This window comes from Mytilus galloprovincialis, chromosome 13 (genome assembly GCF_965363235.1).
Source record: "Mytilus galloprovincialis chromosome 13, xbMytGall1.hap1.1, whole genome shotgun sequence".
Classification (NCBI taxonomy): Eukaryota; Metazoa; Mollusca; class Bivalvia; order Mytilida; family Mytilidae; genus Mytilus; species Mytilus galloprovincialis.
In genome coordinates this window covers 16,716,091-16,737,732 of record NC_134850.1, presented here as the reverse complement: position 1 = coordinate 16,737,732, position 21,642 = coordinate 16,716,091, and the positions used below count along the sequence as shown (strand labels likewise).

Here is a 21,642-nt window from a genome sequence, read left to right as displayed (position 1 = left end):
GTTTTACACTATATCCAACGATCTCTCGACAGGCCTTATGTTTGCAATTTTATCAGATGACCGTTTTCTGTAAATGTCCGAATCCCAGAAGGAAATTGGCACCGTAGTAATCAATCGCCCCTTTTTAAAGATCATATGAAGATCATAGTTTGCCTATATGACTCCTGTAAGTGTACTATCTATTCCTGATTTTGGATTCAAGAAGCAATGTCTTAATTTTTTCCCCTTAAGAACTAGTACATGTAGTTGACAATGGCACTTAATTTCGTGTCGTTTATTTGTCAGCAAACGTCTGGGACTTTGCAAAAACACTAATTTAGCTATCATAAGGTACGCATGAAACCAAGTTAAACATTTCCGGAGCACCAAGTTAAAATTACCCTTGGTATGTTGGTGGGTTTCGTGTTGCTCAACCTCTCGCTCACTCTCTCATTCGCTCACTCACACTCTCCGTCTCATCCTCTTAATTACTTACTGTTTTCCACTCACACACCTCTCATCCACTCACTCATACTCTTATCCACTTCTTTACTGATTTCCATATCTCTTGCACGTAAAAGACACTCATGTAGATTTTGAAAAAGAGCAGGCTAATGCCGCTACAAGGCAGCACTCGCACCCGGAAAGTGGAAAGATATTAACGTCATTAATACAAGTTGCAATAACTTGTCACGTTTCCAATCCACTGTAAATAAATATTTTTAAACTAAACTGTTTTCCACTCACACACCCTCTCATCTACTCACTACACTTCTCGTCCACACACACTCAATCTCTCGTCCATACACGCTCTTTCATCCAGCTACATTCACTCTTTCATCACAGTCACACTCACTCACTCATCCACTTGCTCGCTACACATCTTCCACACACTCCGCCTCTCAACTTCTCGTCCACACAGACTATGTATACCTCATTCGAACGTATTTCAAACGAATTAGGTATTGACAATTCACTTAGAAACTCAACATATACCCTCACGACACTTACCAAAGAGGAAATTCCTGGACAATCATAGTCTGTTCTATGTTCCTTTGGAATTTTAACCAAAGATGAAGAACTGGATCTTCCACCATTGTATTGGATACCTAAATTACATAAGTGTCCTTACAAACAACAGTATATTATTGGGTCTTCAAAGTTCTCCACGAAACCTATTTCTAAATTATTAACATCTATTTTATCAGCAATCAAAGCCACGGTGGGTATGGTTGTCCTGCGAGAGAACGTTCTGTGCTGGTGATTCGGTCCTGACGGGTGCTGGTGATCAATGAAAAAATGTAAACAAAAACGAAAATGATGATTTTTGACGTTTTCACTCATAAAAAATGGAAGAAAACAGTTCAGATTTTTCAATTTTGTTTCTTATGGGTTCATATGTAAACCATTAAAAAGTTGACCCTCTAAACTGTTTCAGTAAGCGTAACACAAAAATGCTCATTTTCAGAAAATCTAGAACTGACAAAATAAAACAAAAATGCTCATAGAGTCCGCTTTCCTTACCGCAATCCACACGACAAAACCAATTTGTGAAAAAACATTGCAATTTATTAAAATTTATCATTTTCTCAATTTAGTCATGTCCTGATACTGTGCTGGTGGGTCCTGTCATTGTGCTGGTGGGTCCTGATACGGTGCTGGTGATTTTGGATAAGACGTTGGTCATATTTGAAATAAATGTTACAAAATCAATAAAATTGGGCACATAATTGTTGTCAATAGGATCTATGACTCCTATTTTAGCTCTTGTGCATCCATTTGGCTGTTTAATATGTGTTTTCAAATGATCGTAACGTGTATTACATAATTACATAAAAGGGCAACATCTTTCGTCCAGATAACAATATATAGTATCTAAAATAAGAATAGTTTTATTAAGATATTAAATGCCCCTTACATTGATGCTTCAACAATGATCAAAGCCCATGCCGCATAGACATGTTTGTTAGCGCTCCGCATACCCCTCCCCACTTCCACCCAACCAACCCTCCTCATTTCCTCCTTCATTGTTACAGTGGTGTACCAACAAAACAATTTATCACTTAAAATAATAACACAAAGACACACATTATTGAAAAACGAATGCTCGCAGGTACTGAAAGCTAGTTCAAAGCCGCATTTTCAACTAATAGATAAACCATGTTCTCATATACATAATTCCAATCGTGTCGATTAAAAAAAGTCTAAAAACTTAAGTTCACATTTTAATGTTTGATGGAGCAGAACTTTAAAAGTGTATAGCGAATCTTGTGCTCACAACAGTTATTGTCATAATAATGCTTACATAAGACTCATAAAGGAATTAAGAAGGTACCAAGAAATATTTTACAGTTCAATTTAATGATCATGAATGGAAGGAAATGGTACGGAAGTTTACATAGGACAAAAAGAAATTGATAGTATTTTTTGGCGAAAGACGCTTCTTTGCATTATATAGTACAGCTCTTCTATAAAAACATGCAAAAAAAACTTTGATTGACTTGCTTGCTATGTTTGCTTGGATGTTTTCAAACAATAGATAGGCGGAGTTTCAATACATACTGGGATTTGATTGGACAAATACAAACTGACAGGAATTGAAGTTAATGTTTATTGTCCAAACAAATTCGAGTATATAGTAAACAAACTACTTACCTGTCGTTTACAAACATCCAAACAATCATAGCAAGCAATTTGATCGATGGTTTGCTTTGAATATATTTATAGAAGAGCTGTAAATTCTTTAAAAAAAATTCTTGTTGTCCTAGATGGTTAAATCCTCAACAAAATCTCAATAACTTTGTTGGAACGAATAAAGGTTTTAAATCAAATTTTCGTGGACTTTTTAGCTTCCACCCTGACGAGACATGTTAGCTGTTCGTATGCTGTTGCACCTGATGCACGGAAACTTTCACATTTCCATCTTCTTTTCTTCTTTTCTTTTCTGAAATATTTTTCCCAGCTCATACTTGACAGGGTTGTTATCCTAGTAAAAGGTGTAACCAATGAATTGAACACAAGTTAAAAATTCCACAATACTATATAATTCATTTTATGTGTCAATTTGTTCGAAAATAAGAGAGTTTTTTTAATGTCATGATTTTCTGTCGCTTTCTAGATCTATGCTTAATAAAGCATTTATTTCAGATGACATGGACTCCTCACCCTGGTGACCCTGCTGCCTTTCATAACTTTATCCGTATACATATATTAATAGATAAACAAAAGGCTGCAACTGGTATTTTGTATTTAAAATGATTCGTTGTAACGAGAATATTTGTGGTGAATGGAAACTGTGAGGGTCAAAATCTTAAATTGCTTATAAATGTTGCTGGACCCAGTTTCGTTATCTGATCTGAATTTTCTGAAATGTGCAAGGTAGATAGACATTGGCCTTTTAATTTTTTTTACTCGGTAAGTTTTGCCCTAATTGCTTGAACTTTTGCAATATTAAAGCTGATTTCAATGAGTGTGTAGACAAAGGGAATATCTTTGGTTATCTTGCTTGCTGAACAGAAAAGTCATTGTTAGGTTATGTAAACTACACTACTTTAAGAGTAGACTAGTCCGACAAATGACACATCTTTCTGTCTGTAGGACCAGGCTACTTCGAAAGGAGGGTAGTATACCTTACCTAACAATGACTTCACGGTTTAGCTAACAAGCAAGCTAACCAAATATATTACCTTTGTCTACATACTCAATGGAATCGGCTGTAACTAAAAACTCGAATACATTTTAGCAGACAGTGGTCATGTTTGTTGATGAATATTGTTTTTCCTAGATTCACTCTTGAAAAATCATTTGGTAACATTTGGTCAAGTAATTTCAGAAAAGATCTTTTTGTAATTGCGGACGCCAAGACAATATATGTACATCACACGACCCCTCGACACAGGTGAGCTTATATATGATCTTATAGCGATTCGGATTGATAACCAGTTGAAATTAAGCCAGTTTTTGTGTGTGTAGATTTGTATTGTTTTAAACTGTTATGACCTTTTAAAGTTAAATGTAGGTGTTTAATCTAAGAATTTCTATTTTAAACTTATATACTTGTTTTATACTCAATTGGTAGTATGAAGCTACGAGATATTTTAATTTTTGGAATTGAAGGCACAATTAACAAAGCAAACGGTAGCTTCAAATACTTTTAAATAGATCTTTAAGGATAATGTACCCTTGTGTTGATCCCATGCTAAACATAACAAAAATATCTGTACAAAGGTTATCTCGTCTTCATTCTCTGACATATTCTAGTCGGCCCTATTTCATAAAATAGTGAATTTTTGTTAGTGGCCTATCGAACTTTCGAAAAGAAAAAAATACCTGATAACCGTTCAGACAAAAAAATTATGTTGAAAAAATCTTACAGATACAGCAAGTGATTCTTAATAGCTATAAGATATATTTTTCTTTTAAAATACAACTTTTAAATCTTACGAGAAACTATTCCAAGCTTAAAACTTTCACTGTAACCTCGCTCTAACTTATCCCCCCCCCCAAAAAAAAAACCAAACAAACAAACCTGCAATACTATTGTCATTCTTATAGTCAGCACTAAATTGTTCACACACAAATGTGTTTTAAGCTGCTAAAGACATATGTTTCAAACGCTCAGAAATTCCTTTGTTCTATATTTTTGTTCTCCATTTTTATGCAAAACCTTTTTACATTTTTATTTTATGGGTTATTGTTGAAGGTCGTACGATGACGTATGGTTGTTAACACATACTTCCTTTGGTTTCTTATGGAAATTTGTCCATTGACAACAAACATACCACATCATCTACTTTATATAAGTATTGTATAAATTACAACGTATTTTGGTGATCTTGCAAAATGATCGTAATCCCGAAAATCGTAAACATATTTTCTTATCTTAAAAGGCGGCAAGAAGGGTTCCCTTATAAGGGCCAATAAATAAGATTACAGTTAATTTTAAATTATTTTTTTTTTAAATAGGGGTATTTTTTCTCTCATAATAACAGTAAACAGATTTACAACAATGTCAATTTCAAGAAAGCACACAACAGTTAATTAGTCAATAACAGTACAGCATCAATGATCTTGAATATATGCCACTTTTAACTAAAATATAAAGGCACAGAACCAGGACATAGGAGCACAGAACCAGGACCGTTTTTCTTATCACCAGCACAGCGTCAGGACAATTCCGTTTAACGAACTTGCACGACTTTTGCAATATAATATTGTTGTAATATACTTTGCATGGTACTTATGACGCATCAGAGAAAAATTAAGCAACAAAACAGTCGTTTTATTGCCGTTCTGATACAATGTAAACAAACCCACCAGCACAGAATCAGGACCCACCAGCACCTGACAGGACCAAATCACCAGCACAGAACGTTCTCTCGCAGGACAACCATACCCACCGTGAAAGCCGGGCTTCAAAGTTATTGTGAAACTGCCTATTCTGGAGGTGGCGTGAATTAGATGTGGATACTAAAAACTTCCAAAGATCTTTTAGAGTACATACAATCTAACTCTCTTTCATCTTGCAATAGTATTAAAGCATTTGACTTTTCTACACTTTACACAAGTATTCCACATTTCCAAAAGAAAAATTGAAAGAATTGGTATTGCTTTGTTTCATAAAAAAGAATGGCCAACGTAGATACAAGTATCTTGTCTTAGGGAGGGATAAATCCTACTTTGTATAGGATTACTCTGATTCAAACGAAAAATTCTCTGAAACTGACACGTCCACTTGTATTTTTTGTCCATCTGATGAGTTAAGCATTTTTCAACTGATTTTTATAGTTCGTTCTTATGTTGTACTGTTATACCACTGTCCCAGGTTAGGGGAGGGTTGGGATCCCGCTAACATGCTTAACCCCGCCACATTATTTATGTATGTGCCTGTCCCAAGTCAGGAGCCTGTAATTCAGTGGTTGTCGTTTGTTTATGTGTCACATATTTATTTTTCGTTCATTTTTTTTACATGAATAAGGCCGTTAATTTTCTCGTTTGAATGGTTTTACATTGTCTTATCGGGGCCTTTTATAGCTGACTATGCAGTATGGGCTTTGTTCATTGTTGAAGGCCGTACGGTGACCTATAGTTGTTAATGTCTGTGTCATTTTGGTCTCTTGTGTATAGTTATCTCATTGGCAATCATACCAGGTCTTCTTTTTTATATTATCAAGATGCTAGATTTCTTGACTGACAACATATTTGTTACGTTCGGAGGACGTGTTTTTCAACAGACTGTCGGCATTCCAATGGGAACCAATTGTGCCCCTCTTCTTGCATACTTGTTTCTTTATTATTATGAGGTTGACTTCATACAGGAACTCCTTAGGAAGAAAGATAAGAAGTTAGCAACATCCTTTTACTCTACTTTCCGCTATATTGATGATGTTCTTTCACTAAATAATTCATAATTTGGTGACTATGTTGAACGCATCTATCCCATCGAACTAGAGATAAAGGCTACAACAGATACAGTTAAGTCGGCCTCATATCATGACTTTCATCTAGAAATTGGCAATGAGGGTCGGTTGAAAACAAAACTCTACGACAAAAGAGATGATTTCAGCTTTGCAATTGTGAACTTTCCATTTCTAAGTAGCAACATTCCAGCACCACCTGCATACGGGGTATATATTTCCCAATTGATACGATATTCCCGTGCTTGCATTTCCTATCATGATTTTCTTGATAGAGGGTTGCTGCTCACAAGGAAGCTATTAAACCACGAGTTCCAAATGGTGAAGTTGATATCATCCCTTCGTAAATTTTACCGACGCCATCACGAGTTGGTTGACCGTTATGGAATAACCGTTTCACAAATGATATCAGATACGTTCCTTACGTCGTATAAACTACAATCCCCTTCCCTTTCATGAATGTGACCTACCGAATTAGACTATTTACCGGATTTGTAATAACATAAGCAACACGACGGGTGTCACACGTGGAGCAGGGTCTGCTTACCCTTCCGGAGCACCTGAGATCACCCCTAGTTTTTGGTGGGGTTCGCGTTGCTTATTCTTTAGTTTTCTATGTTGTGTCATGTGTACTATTGTTTGTCTGTTTGTCTTTTTCATATTTAGCCATGGCGTTGTCAGTTTATTTTCGATTTATGAGTTTGACTGTCCCTCTGGTATCTTTCTCCCCTCTTTCATCCAGACATATTCACTCTCATTAAGAAACATTCACTCTCTCACATTCTCTCACCGCATACCGTTTAATGGGTCTTTAATAATTACTCAAAATGTGTTGGCACTCAATCTTACTTGAAAACAGTGTGTTCTCCAGTGCTTTAATTTTTGTTTCAGTATTGTTTTCATTGCATTTGTTTACATATATGTTTACATAAACAATTAATATTCATACATTACACAAACACATGTGCGTTGAAACAGAGATAACCATATAAAATGTGCGTTATATGGGCGAATAGAATTCCGCGATACCTCCCCCTCCTCGTTATCCGCCACCACTGCTATACTATATTCTATTCGCACACGGAGCAATTAAAAGTAATCTTTTATTATTCAATATTGTTCATGTCAACATGAGCAAATCTTTTTGAAATTAATAGCTTTTAGTTGCGGGGTTTCGAGCTGGTAATCTTTTTTTTTTAAATCACCATGTCACGTTTTAGAAAGCTATACACCACAGGATTGCAGTTTGATTAAAATATGTTGGAGCCGAATCGAGTACGCCCTAGCGGAGCGCATAGCTCTTCCATCGCGGAAAAAAATAGTTTTTTCTTTCTAAAAATCGTTAAAAAAAAGTCTTCTGCATACACTCGGATGCTTTATTGTAACTTTGGAATATTACGTGAACTTTCCTCTGACCCGTTTCTGCCTCTATTTGTCTCTAGTTCGAAAATAAACAGTTTTTGGCCGAGTTGTCCGGTCTCCCTTTAATCAACACTACACCAGAGTATTCTGAACCGGAAGTACTGATACATAACATGTAATTTTGTAAACAAGTGGTTTCAGGAAACACTTCTAACACACATATATGCAAAATGGATAAGAAAGGATCTCCTGATAAGGTTGCAGAAGGCAGAAGAAAGGCAAATTCGATGATCGTACCTGCGCCTAGATCTGAAGATCGAAGTGTTAATTTTAAAATAAGCGAAGGAAATGCCTCCAGTTCTGAGACCCAGCCTCCACGCAAACAACCACAAAAGTTGTCAAGGAACAGGTAAGTTACAAAATTTTGGATGCAGTTCATTTTCAGGGGCAACTATTTCATTTTCCCGGGAGATGGGGTAGGGGTAGAGGGCTTTCAAAATGAATAACTGAAAATAATTAATATAACTGCACAAAACATGCAAAACAAGAATTATAAATGAGTGTTATGCAACACAAAAGACAGGAAACAAATGTGTAGAAAAAAAGGATATTCTCAAGGGATTAGGGGGATGGGTGATTAAATGTATGCATAGCATCAAATGAGGCCACTCATTTGGGGTGTCTCAAGTAATCACACAATCACTGATGTAAAAATACACGGATGGATGGTACAAGCAGGATTTGAACCCTTATTCTTAGGATCTAAAGGCAGCGCTCTTATCAATTAAGCCAAAGTAGATCTTCCCTAACTCAACTAGTTAAACTACATTTACATGTACCTTTATATCTCCAGGTCTGCAACATCACATAATCATTTATAATTATTTTTTTTTTTAAACAAGAGGATTAAATGATCAAAATACAGTCCTAGATTTTCAAATGATTATGAGATATCTGGTCTTGTAACCAAATAATCACTTAATAAAAAAGCCCATGAGCATGATGAGTACACTCACAGATCAAAATAAATTATCAATCCCGAAAATCCTCTCTAGACTAAAACAAATCTAATGAGTAATGTGGCAATTGGAATGAAACTTGATCCTAATCATCCTTTGGATATCTAGTTTAAAAAATGTGTCTGAACTTGCATCATGAAGATTAGATCTACTGAGACCATTTATCATGATTTCATACACAAAATTGAGAATGGAAATGGGGAATGTGTCATAAAGACAACAACCCTGACCAAAGAACAGACAACAGCCGAAGGCCACCAATGGGTCTTCAATGCAGCGAGAAACTCTGACCTTAATGAAAGTCAAATGAAAGTTTTGAAATAAATTGAAATTAGATTTTATTTTTGTCATCTTCATGATCATTAAGAATTATGACATCAAAATATAATTTTCTTCTTTATCTGTTGGAATTGTCATGGCAAAAATTGTGATTCCCAGTGGACCTACCTTCAAAATTCTATGTGAAAACACAAGTGGTTTGAAGCAATGTAATATGTAAATGCATCCTATGGGGATTGTCAGGCAACTTTAAGATCTGACATCTCATGATCACTTTTGCCTAAGATTACCTGTATTCAACAAAATCTTTCAGAATTTTAGCTCCTCAGGCTCAATGCTCTTCAAGTTCGCATGACATTTGGCCTTTTGAAACTTTTTGTGCTTTGTCTATTATTGATGAGTCTTTTGTAGACAGAATGGTGATATATGGCTTACACACATTTTTTTATCCTGATATCTATGATAAGTTTATTTAAAACTGTTCTTTGACCTTTAACATGTTCTAAACTGAATTTGCTTATAAGTGACCTTGCGACCTAAAAAGGGTATGCTACTAGAGCCCTTCATTTATATACTACTCGGGGTCTCCACAATAGGGGCAAACATCGATTTACTCAATTTATAAATTATATTTTAGACCTGTTTATACTGCATATTAAATGCTGTCAGGAATATGACAGTTGTTATTCATTTGTTTGATGTGTTTTTTAAGCTTTTGATTTTCTAATGACTTGTGTCATTTGAAAACCAAATTTGGTAACAGTTGACATTTTCAAGAAATAAAAAGAACAAAAATCATAAATCTACAAAATTCATTTGATCTGAGCATTCCTGATGCAGGTAAATATAAAAAAAACTCACTGGACACACCAAATTTTACACTAATTTCAACCTTTTTAAACTGGACTATATCACTTTTTTATCACTTTTTTATAATTGATGATATAATAATCAGTTATACACATGTATAATGAAAAAATACTATAAGAAAATGTCTGTACCAAGTCAGGAATATGACAGTTGTTATCCATTGGTTTGATATGTTTGAGGTTTTGATATTGCCATTTGAATAGGAACATTCCGTTTTAAACTTTCCTCATAGTTCAATATTTTGTGATTTTACTTTTTAGATGTTCTCAAAATAGCCAAGTAATGTTTTGTTGAATATATATTGCATTACTTTTGATTTGTAATTTTGTAATGTTTAACTTATTCGAAGAGTCATTTAGAGTCAACAAGAATTGTTAAAGATCATGGTCAACAATTAGAAGACTTAGTCCTTGTTTCAAAATTTTAAAAGGGTCTTGGAATTTCGAACAAATATATTATATTATTGCAGTTAATAAACCATTTTATAAGACATTTCGGCCACTGGACTTCTTCAGTTTCTTTATTACAGGTAGAACAATTATTATAAAAAAACATTCATGATTAAAGATCACAACTAACATTTAAATGTAGATCTACTGATAATAAAAACGCATTCATGGCATTAAACAAAAGAACCTCACCCATTTAAAGTTTTGTTTCGTCTAAACTAATAATACATTTTTTGTAATTACAGTTAGTCATCGTTAGTTAGAATTTTTTTGTTTTAAATTTAGAGACAACTAAGAATTAGTATGTTCCATTTTGTAGTAATTAAGACTTGTAATCACTGAGTTAGAAATTACTGTGGATTCATTTATTTTCACGGATGCAACTTTTTGAATGTGGAAAACTTGTATTGTCATGGACGTTTGCTTTGGCTGATTGACCACAGTATGTATACAAGCTTTTAGAAAATGTGTAGAAGCCCACCTCTGGGTGTGTGATTTTCTTGCTGTATTGAAGACTCATTGGTGGCATTTGGCTGTTTGACACATGCCCCATTTCCATTCTCAATTTTATTTGTTGAACATTAAAATCTGCAGTTTACTGATATCAATGAAAATTTGAAACATCATACCATGTATGTAACAGTAAATAGGTATATCAATGTTAAAATGACATGCTTCAGTTAAGTATTATCAAACAATAACACAGGTTAAATAGCAAAGACAATAAAAAAATAAAGAGACCATATATGAGCTGTTTAGTTTTGAGGGTTTAAAACCAAGAAAGTACTTGCATGTCATACACTCAACATTATCGGTATTTTAAGAAATCAACATTAATTTTGAGCATAGAAATATGTGTATTTCCTGTCTTAGGTCAGTGGTATTTAACTCATGTCACTCAGGTTTCCTCCAACAATAAAAACTGGCTGCCATGTCAGATATCCAATAGTGATGAAAGTGGCCTTAAACACTAAAAAGCAATCAATCAGTTAGAATATCATGAATAATGGATGAAGTTGTTGAAGGGAAATCCTAGATATATATATGTTATATGCAGACAATTATAAGCAGGGATCTCCATGACCTGTTTCATGATGGCACTCTGTCATTGTTAAATACATGTATCCTCCACCATTGTCAAACATTGATTTAGTGAAAGTAAGTTGGTTGACATCAACTATGTCAACTACTAATAGTAATAGATAATCATGATAATTGGTTACAGAATTTGAGATGTCAGTCAATTTAACATGATCACTAGAGAAATTTTTCGTTCAAAACCAATTTCGCTTAATAAGCAATGAAAATGATGAAAACATGTTTAATGTGCATGATTTTTTTTTCTGTCTACTTAGCTTTCCAAATGGATCTACTAGTAGTACTACTCGAAGCAGGTAAATCAAATGTTGTCACATGTAGTTAGGAGTGCTAGTTAAAAAAATACTGGCTTTTGATTATTCAAGTAGTAGCTTGTGAATATAGAAAAAGGGAAGGTGATGTGCATTCCTTTTAAGTCACAATTTAGTCACCCAAATTCAATGCAAAGACATGATGTTTCCACATGGTCTTCACTATCAATTGGCAAGCAAGTGTACAGTCTGAAATGCTCCGTAGTTATCAATTTTAGTTACTATTTTTGTTAATTCAGTACAAAAAAGTCCAAGAATAATCTTTTATATACCAAAAAACTTGTGTTATACAAAAACAGGATTGTGCTATATTTTATACCCATCAAAGAATATTGAAACTTAAATATTAAGGATCAGATCTGAATGGAAAATTTTGGAGGATAATTGTACTTATTTTTGTCTCATTGCATATTTGAACTAATACATGTTATATGTTGCTTAGCATGAATTAGAGTGTTTTTCTGTAGTTTTCTGTTGAATAGATTCATAAATTTCCTTGACATATTTTCTTGTATGTATGACTAAAAGTGCCTTAAATAATTGACTCATGTTGAATTATTTGAAAAGCTGATTTCATATCATGCCTATAAATTGAGATTAAGAGGCATGAACACAATCAAACATGATAAACATAATAGTTCCTTGTAGGTTAAAAAAGATAGAATTCAATAATTTTGTTTTATTTACATGTATCAGCGTTTTGCATTTGCACTGATCTGCATTTTATTTGTGCCAAATTTTTTTACAGGTAGATTACAGGTGAATATTATTTTCATTCATCATCATAGACCTCTTCTGTACAAATGTTATGTCAATCAATTGGGATAGCCATTTACCAATCTAAATTTGTCTATATACTCTGTGCTCAGCCCAACAGAATGGATTTTCCTCTGCCAATTCTGAGCCAGATGGAAACGACAACAATCTATTCTACATTGTGGAAAATCATCCATAATTACGTCAAGCATCGCTTTTTCAAAGTCAATATGTATAACCTCAGCCACAAGGGAAAGTTGTTTTTGAAGGAAGCAAGGACGTATAACTAACATATCTAATATACGTCCTTGACAGAAGGGATTGCAAATTATTTTCCACATCCCTTCATAACACTGTTCATTTTTCTCTGGTAAGAGGGCGTAAATTAGAGGTACCTAGTTTCTCCATTTTTACCTCCTTGTAAAATATATAATTGATAAAAGTATTTGGGACAGCACTTAAAAGTTCCATCTATGCCAATTAATGCTGACAGATCATTGCAAAGACATTCAAGACTGAGTAAACCTTTCTCGCAATCATTAGCAACGATGATCCAATATGTATGGCCATCGTTGATCAAAGAATGCTATGCTCGTTTCAGTGTGCAATATACATGTCCATGTGTTACAATGAAGTTCCAGAACAATATGAATCAAAATTAACTTAAACATAAGTGAACAACGTTTATAACCAGATATTACCAATATACCTTCATTTTATAGCAGTTGTACCAATATTTACTTACCTATATTAAACTGTAAAATTTAATTAGTGGCAAATATAAAATCGGCGCAAATGAAAATATGAGATCGGCGCAAATGAAAGAATGAACATTTTTAAAATCAACGCAAATGTCATACGTATATATATATATATTTCATAGGTAGTATATGGCAGGGTAAATCAATGTTATCTTTTTACATAATTATTGCTAGCATTCACCTTGTTTCAAAGTGACTAAGGTACACCCATAAGGGTGATTATTTTAACAATCACCTTGTATGTACTGCAAGTTTTTCACAAAACTACCTGTCTGAAAGCGATACAAAAAAAATGTAATATGTTTTTGCTCCAAGGTTACTTCACAAAACTTATAGCCAGAAAAAGCAATTGCAAGTTGTTTTTTTTTAATGATAAATAGAATCTTGAAAAGATATGCTTATTAATTAGCTATAATCTGATCACCATGGTCATGGTCCAGAGACTGAGTGTTTATCATTTATAACGATCATAATTTACATATAAATAAATTTAAGAGTATTATAAAAAAGTATTACAATTTGTACATACACCATATAAAAAAGAAGATGTGGTATGATTACCAATGAGACAACTCTCCACTAGTCAAAAAGTCCAGAAAGGAACATTGATTGTAGATGTTTTCTAGAGAACTTATATGATTTCGGCCCGTACATTTGTTTGCAATAATTTTAAAACTTTTATTCCAAATTTTACTATGTATGTAGATTTACTAATATCAGAAGTTGTTTATTTATAAATAAGAATCATATTTATTTCAATTTAATGAAGATTTTGTTATCACTTATACCACATGATCTTGTCATGTTAAAAATTCCAGAAAATCTGCGGTATCCATGAATTTCTCTTAAAATTAATAAATTTATTATAAAGTAAACTATAGAAAATTAATATTCGTGTAAATAAAGTAAGATTTTAGTATTAAAGATATATTAAATAAACCTTATACAATAACATATTAACATTAATGGATGTGTTATTTTAAAAATTTCTGTAAGAAAGATGAATTTATATAGTATTAATATTTTAACCCTAATGGTTCTAAATTTTATGTTCAAAATCGTGCGATTTAAATAGAGATAAACTTTTAAATGTACAAGTGACTATAGTTTTAAATAAGAGTTACTTATTTTAACTTGTAAACACTGATAAACAAAAAGGAAGAAAAGTGTTTATATATACTATAGGACATATGAAATGAAACGTCATTCAATCCCAAACGGAAAGATGGAAGTAAATCGTCCGGTATTAAGGTTAGATAATAATGCAGTAGTTTTTTTAGTTATATGGATTCATTAAATAAATATACTGTGAGAGTTCACAAGATTTAAATTTCATAATATATTAATCACTTTAAAAAAACTCATCAGAGGTCTAATTTTTATGAAAATTTAACCAGTTTTTAACTTATATAAAAAGATCAAGTACTTTTTTTTTTATAGTTATATCATATAATATTTTTATGCCATGTCGCTACTGAGAACTCATTATTTATTAACAAATATTGAATAAAAGTGTCATTTACCTAAAAAGCAATAGAACTGTTTTTTTTCTGTGCTGATATTCTCAACTTGGACTTGTTCCTTTGTACAACAATTTTTTTAAATTACTATATAATCATGATCAGAAATGACCTGGAGAGATTTGTTTCTAAATGCGTTTTATATCTTATGTATATGTACTTAAAGGTTTTTATATGTAATATATACATACAAAAATTGAAGCAGAAATTTCGAGTGGTGAGACACTTTCAATACTTCCATGATTCAATAAAGTTTTAAGGCTATTGTACAGTTTTTGTATAACATCCTAAGTAAATCGTTGTCTGGCTTTAAATATCAATGATAATACTTAACATACAAGTACATGTACATGTTTGACAACATGCTATATTTCCTCTCTCAAGTAGGGAAGGACATTCATTGAGTAATTAGTATTTAAATGTAAGTGTTCAACAGATTTAGTTGGTATGACAAATTTTTGTAATCTCTTGTAATTTTTTCACGATTAAAATAAGTAGATATGGTATAATTGCCGTTAAAAGAGCTAAAACCTGGAGTCCATAAAAAAGTAAATCCCGGTAAACTTAAAACAAACATGATTCTTGTTTTATGTCACTTTCAGCACTATATATTCAGTGGCGGATGCAGGAATTTTCGAAAGGGGGGGTGCTTGCCCAGGGCAAAGGGGGGGTGCAGGGGGGGTGCAAACATATGTCCCGATTCAAATGCATTGATCGGCCAAAATAAACGGGGGGTGCGGACCCCCGGAACCCCCCCTCTGGATCCGCCACTGATATTGTTTTATTTGTGGTGGAGGTTCCAAGCCAGAGTGCCCAGAGAGAACCTGTGACCTTTATTCTCAAGGTCACATTTAAAATTTACCTTAGGTCATCACTTTTAAGTAAGTTTGTAACTACAAGATTCCACATAACAATTTTTTTAAGTCACAAGTACTTTTAAATGAGATATCAGGTGGCAAGGTCGCCTTCCAAACCCTCAAGGTCGCAGGTCATTTATTATCCAGATAAATTTGTAGAAGGTAGATAAATGCATATATATCCCAATTATTTATTGTCTACCATGAATTTTGATTATCTAACCAATTATTTAAAAAGAAATTATATAATTATAATTATAATAATGTCTGAGGAGCTTCCACCTTCCCGTCTGAAGACATTTAACATAAAAAAAACTTGTATATGTACATGTACTTATACACGTCTGAAAACATTTAACATCAAAACATATACATGTACACGGTACTTTACAACACTAGGTCAATTTCCTGTATCATCCTTGAGTATGTTGAAATTGACACTACTTTTATACTTTATGGCTTTATGTTATGTTTTTTACACCATAAAACCAAACGGTACATCATGATCTATAACGAATCATTACATATATTTTAAATATACTCAATAGAAATAGTAACACACCATTTTCTTTAGAAAATTGGTATATCCCATTCCCAAAATAATGGTTTTGCTCATCATTGAAGGTAACCTGGAGCTGTTAGCATGCAAATGGTTTGTTCTGTGGTTGGAAGTTGTCTCATTGCTAATCATATTTTTACACTAAATTCTTGATATATCTTTAGGTATAAATCAGTTGATTTGATATACAAATGTAAATAAACTCATCATAGATACCAGGACTAAAATTTTACACTTACGCCAGACGCACAGTTTGTCTACAAAAAACTCATCAGTGATGCTCAAATCAAAAAACGTTTAAAAGGTTAAATAAATTACAAAGTTGAAGAGCAGTGAGGACCAAAAATTTCAAAAAGTTTTGCCAAATACAGCTAACTTTTTATCTATTCCTGAGGTAGAAAAACCTTAGTATTTCAAAAATTCAAAGTTTTGTAAAAGTAAATGTACTTCAATTTTTAGTCCAAAATGGTTACTAGTGATACTTTTTCAAGTGCATCAGCTTTTTTACAGAACAACAGGGTACCCCAGTGCACAGTGCACACATATATAGAAGAGAGAAATTTGAGCCAAAAAATATGAAAGAATAGAGAAAACCAGCCTTATTCAGAGGCACTAGATTTAGGGGGGAGCCAGGGGGCACAGGCCCCCCTTTTTGGGAAAAAATTTGGTTGCTTACCGGTATATAAGGAATCACTGAAGCGTGACTGGAGCGGGGCCCCTCTTAGGCAGTCAGTGGGCCCCCACTTATGAAAATTTTTGGATCTGCCGCAGTGTTAGAAATTAACAAATGCTGTGTAGAGAAATGAAGACCCTATCCCAATCCAGACCCTCATGCGGTTGAAATTGTACTCGTATAGACCCTCATGTGGTTGAAATTGTACTCATTTAGACCCTCATGCAGTTGAAATTGTACTTGTTTAGACCCTCATGTGGTTGAAATTGTACTCGTCCAGACACTCATGCAGTTGAAATTGTACCCGAATTTCTTTGTTGTGATTAAGAAGGTTGACAAGAAATGAATGCAGATTTTCTTATGTCATTGAAGTAAGGGAGAGGCCAAAGATACATCGTGTTCCAATGGGAAATTCAAAAACTAAATGACAATTCCTTAGCAAAACAGAAAAAGATGAACTACAGTTTACAAAACACAACATAGAAAATTAAGGGATAAGCAACATGTACCCTACATAGTCTTGATCTCAGCTGACTTCCTTTTGAACACCCTTTATGAATGTCTATTCTTATTCCACATATAAAAGAAGGAAGTCTTTCTACAATTAATTTATTTTGACATTCGATCCTGTTTACCTGGTTATGCTTTTTAATTTATAATAATAAACAAACAAAAAACATAAACCGGTATATATATAAAATACAAAGTTTATCCTGTAGCTTAAAATAACTCAAAATGTGAAAACTTTAATTTCTTCATTAAAGCTGTTAATCAAAGTCTTAGTGGTAAAATTATTCCCGTTGCTGACAGTTTGGTGTTCAGTATACACTAGGTTTTTAAAAAAAAACACCACATCTTTGTCTGAAATTAATCATTTAAAGTGATGGAGAGGGATACAGTTTGTGGGATGACTAGTGAAACTGATTTAGACTTGGACTACTATCGAAGGAGAAACACTTACTGTTCCAGTAAAATTGAGTATTGCCATTTTTTATGTTTTTTTTAAGAATTATTTATGCACTTGTTATATAGACATATATATAGTAATGCATTGCTATATAGATTTGGTGCACTTTAATTTATTCATGTTTTATTTTTTCTTAACTTTTTTTTTTATAAAAAATGATAAAGTTGCATGTACAAATGTACATTTAAAATTCAAATGCAAATTTGTATCATGTACTGGTACACAAATGTATTATATATATGTTGATCGAAAAAAATGAATTTTATTTTCTTAATTCTGGAGGAGAATTAACCCTTTGATAAAAAAAAAAGCCCAGAAGAGTAAAAAGTCTATTCATAGATATTTATAAAGTTTTGGGAGTCATAACTTTTGTTGAAAACTGTCAGGGCTGAAAAAATATTTTTCTGATGTAGGTGACAATTACTTTAAATATTTAACAATACTATCATATCTCACACATGTGGAATATACAGAGAGATTTTTTGAAAGGTTTTGCATTCAATATGAAAATTAACTGATTATCCATTTGTGTTAATTCATACATTTGTACTTAACATATCAGCAGTAATAGAAATATGATTTCCTGATTCAACTCAGTGATTGATTTAATGTCATCTGCTTAGCCACCAGTGGCAAATATTTCATGCATATTCAAGATGATTGTTTGTTGGTTAATAAAATGTCCAGTGACAAATATTTCATGCATATTCAAGATGATTGTTGGTTAATAAAATGTCCAGTGACAAATATTTCATACATATTCAAGATGATTGTTTGTTGATTATTTAAAATGTCCAGTGACAAATATTTCATGCACATTCAGGATGATTAGTTAGTTGATTGTTTTCATTGGCCAAAATTTCTTACATGAACGATTAGTTGTTGTTTGTGTTAATGTCCAGTGGCTAATATTTCATGCACATTCAGCATGAAATTTAATTATACAATGAATGAGTTTATAATACTTTATTAGGAAATGTTTGCATAGTGGGTCAACCAGGATGAAAAGTGAGTAAGTAAATGGACTGCCAAGTGTGAAAAGGTCATTGGGCAGTACTCTGGTCATCTAGATATACGGACCCTTGAAAATCTCAATTTCATATGTGGTTGCATTTGGTAATTGATTCAGTACTCAGTATAAGAACAAACAGTGAAATTAGATAAAAATGAAAATAAGTTTTTTTTATGCCATAATAAAAAAAAAGACACAATTTTTAACGCACATTGTTCCTTTGCTTTTTGTGTTGTTTGCATGACCTAGCTATGTTATAACTTAGTGGATGGAAATCTAAAATAGTCTTTATTTGAGAACTGTTAGATCTCCATACTAAATTTAAATACCAATGTACTGAAAAATGAACTCTTAAGGTTGACAAAAAAAGCCTTTGTATTTCTTTAATCCAGGAAGTGTGTACAATAATATATAGGTAATTTAAAAAGGTTTATTTTTTGTTGTTGAAGAAAATGATTGAACTTAACTTATAATCTTGATATACATTTTTTCATAGACAGGATGTTTTAAGGAAGACTTTTCTGTTGCATCAAGTTTTCCTGTCAGTAAATATTTTTAGAGTGATGTGTCTTAAATGATCTTATTTGTATCTATATTCCTTTAGATAACTATTAAAAACATTTTAAAGTAGTGTTGAGTGCAGTGCACACTTATATGATCCAGGAAGCCTTTGCTTTATATGTTTATATTTGTATTTGCAAAAGGATATGACTTACGGTAGACAATCTATCATGTTGGGTATACATTATGACTCGACAGATTTGAAAATAAGATCCTGGTGTGGTCCAATGAGAGATTTGCCTTTAATTTGGGGAATGGAAATTGGGACATGGTTGTTCAATTTTCGCTTTGTTGTTTTTAAAAAGGGGGAGGGAGGAGTGGACATTTACTGTGCATCCATTTAGTTTCTTGGGTACCTATATTTTTGTGTATATTTTTTCAATGTTTTGCCAAATGAAGGTCTGCATACATTAGCCTGTAGAAAATATTTAATTTGTTGAACTCTTATTTGGGGTTCGTCTTGTACATGTATACATAAAAAAGAAGGTGTGGTATGATTGCCACTGAGACAACTGTCCATAAGAGACCAAAATGACACAGACATTAACAACTATAGGTCACCATACAGCCTTCAACAATGAGAAAAGCCCATACCGCATAGTCAGCTATTAAAGGCCCTGATATAACAATGTAAATTAATTCAAATGAGAAAATTAACAGCCTTTTTTATATAAAAAATGAATGAAAAACAAATATGTAACACATAAACAAACGACAACCACTGAGTTACAGTCTCCTGATTTGGGACAGACACAAACATAAATAATGAGAGGGGGATCCCAACCCTCCCCTAACCTGGGACAGTGGTTATACAGTACAACATAAGAACGAACTATAAATATCAGCTGAAAAAGGCTTAACTCATCAGATGGACAAAAATACATGCACTTGCAGAAGGTCAAATTCTATCCTATCCTGAGGCTGAGCCCATTAATTGATAATACCAGCATAAAGAACTGATATTGAGATGCAGTATCTCTACAGCAATTTATAATTATAATGTACAGGAAAAAAGTCCTTGAATAGTAGGAAATAAAGGGTTTAAATATATGTTTTGTTTGATCAGATTTCATTTTGATAGATTTTTGCCACTGAAGTTTGTACTGTTCAGTTTTGTATGCAATATATATTGTTGGAAAATATAGTTTCTAATAATGCTATATATAGTAAGTTGTTTTTATCATGCAATTGCAAAAGGTGCTTAAATATTTAGGTAATTAACTTTGAATCAAAATTTGGTGCTTAAACTTTAAAAATTTGATTGAACAGCTACATAAGTTATATACATTTTGTATATGTATTAGGAGACAAAGTTTTATACCTATATTGAATAAAGCAGATGTTTCTAGTATAGTATATATGCATGTAAAATGGCTGATTGCAGAGTTAAACCTTTAAGGTTGTGAATACCAATAGCTTTATTACTTTGATTTGTAATTTTAAATGCAATGCTACCAATCTTTCTGGGCATATTAATATGTCATATTCCAGATTTATGTTTTTTGCTTTGGTTAATGTTAGATTTTATAAAACATATATAAAACAACATTTTCAAAAAATTATGGTTGCAGTACTAATGTTCTTATCAGGACACAGCTGTCAAAAGCAGACTTATCACTGTGTTATCCAAAGCTTATTGAATTAAACAGCTGTTTTTTTTCTTTCTCTACAGCCATATTTTGATGCTATTGATATTTTTAGTTTAACTTTAACTGATCTTTATGGAATATCATTTAGACACTGTTGGGTATAGTTTGTCATTCGAAAGTCATAAAAGTCACATAGACAGATTAGTTGAACATTTATATGTTCTATGAATTGTGGCCACAATCCCAACTGCCTTCTCTGCTTATAGAAATTGCTGTAAAATCAGAAAAAAAATATGTACATTTGTTATTGTGATTTTAATTCATTTACAATGTATATATTTTATGTACCTGTACATTATTTTTCAGATGAGCTATATTTATGTATGTCACATCTGATTTGCCTTCATTGATATATATTTTATGTACATTATTTTTCAGATGAGCAAAAGTTCTGAACATCACAATCAAACTGACCATATTTAAATTTCTGATGTACTTTATTTTTAGAATTGCTGTATCTCTTTTTGTCACATCCAACTTGACCATATTTATATTTTTAATGTACACTATTTTCAGAATAGCCGTTTTCTGGTTGTCGCACAAA

At 32.7% G+C, this 21,642-nt stretch overlaps 1 protein-coding gene across 4 annotated transcripts in view; it reads left to right on the top strand.

The window, feature by feature from the left end:
- The first annotated feature begins 7,908 nt into the window (after window positions 1–7,908).
- LOC143057547 (NAD kinase-like) overlaps window positions 7,909–21,642 on the top strand; it is a 39,277-nt gene continuing 25,543 nt past the window's right edge. The window contains exons 1-2 of one of the 4 annotated variants that reach the window (XM_076230857.1): window positions 7,909–8,166; window positions 11,730–11,768. In XM_076230857.1, the coding sequence (XP_076086972.1) occupies window positions 7,988–8,166; window positions 11,730–11,768 (218 nt within the window). In that variant the 5' untranslated portion in view covers window positions 7,909–7,987. Of the gene's footprint in view, window positions 8,167–11,729; window positions 11,769–14,510; window positions 14,552–17,761; window positions 17,888–21,642 lie in introns of those variants that run through there. The other 3 variants (XM_076230858.1, XM_076230860.1, XM_076230859.1) reach the window with 3 other exon arrangements.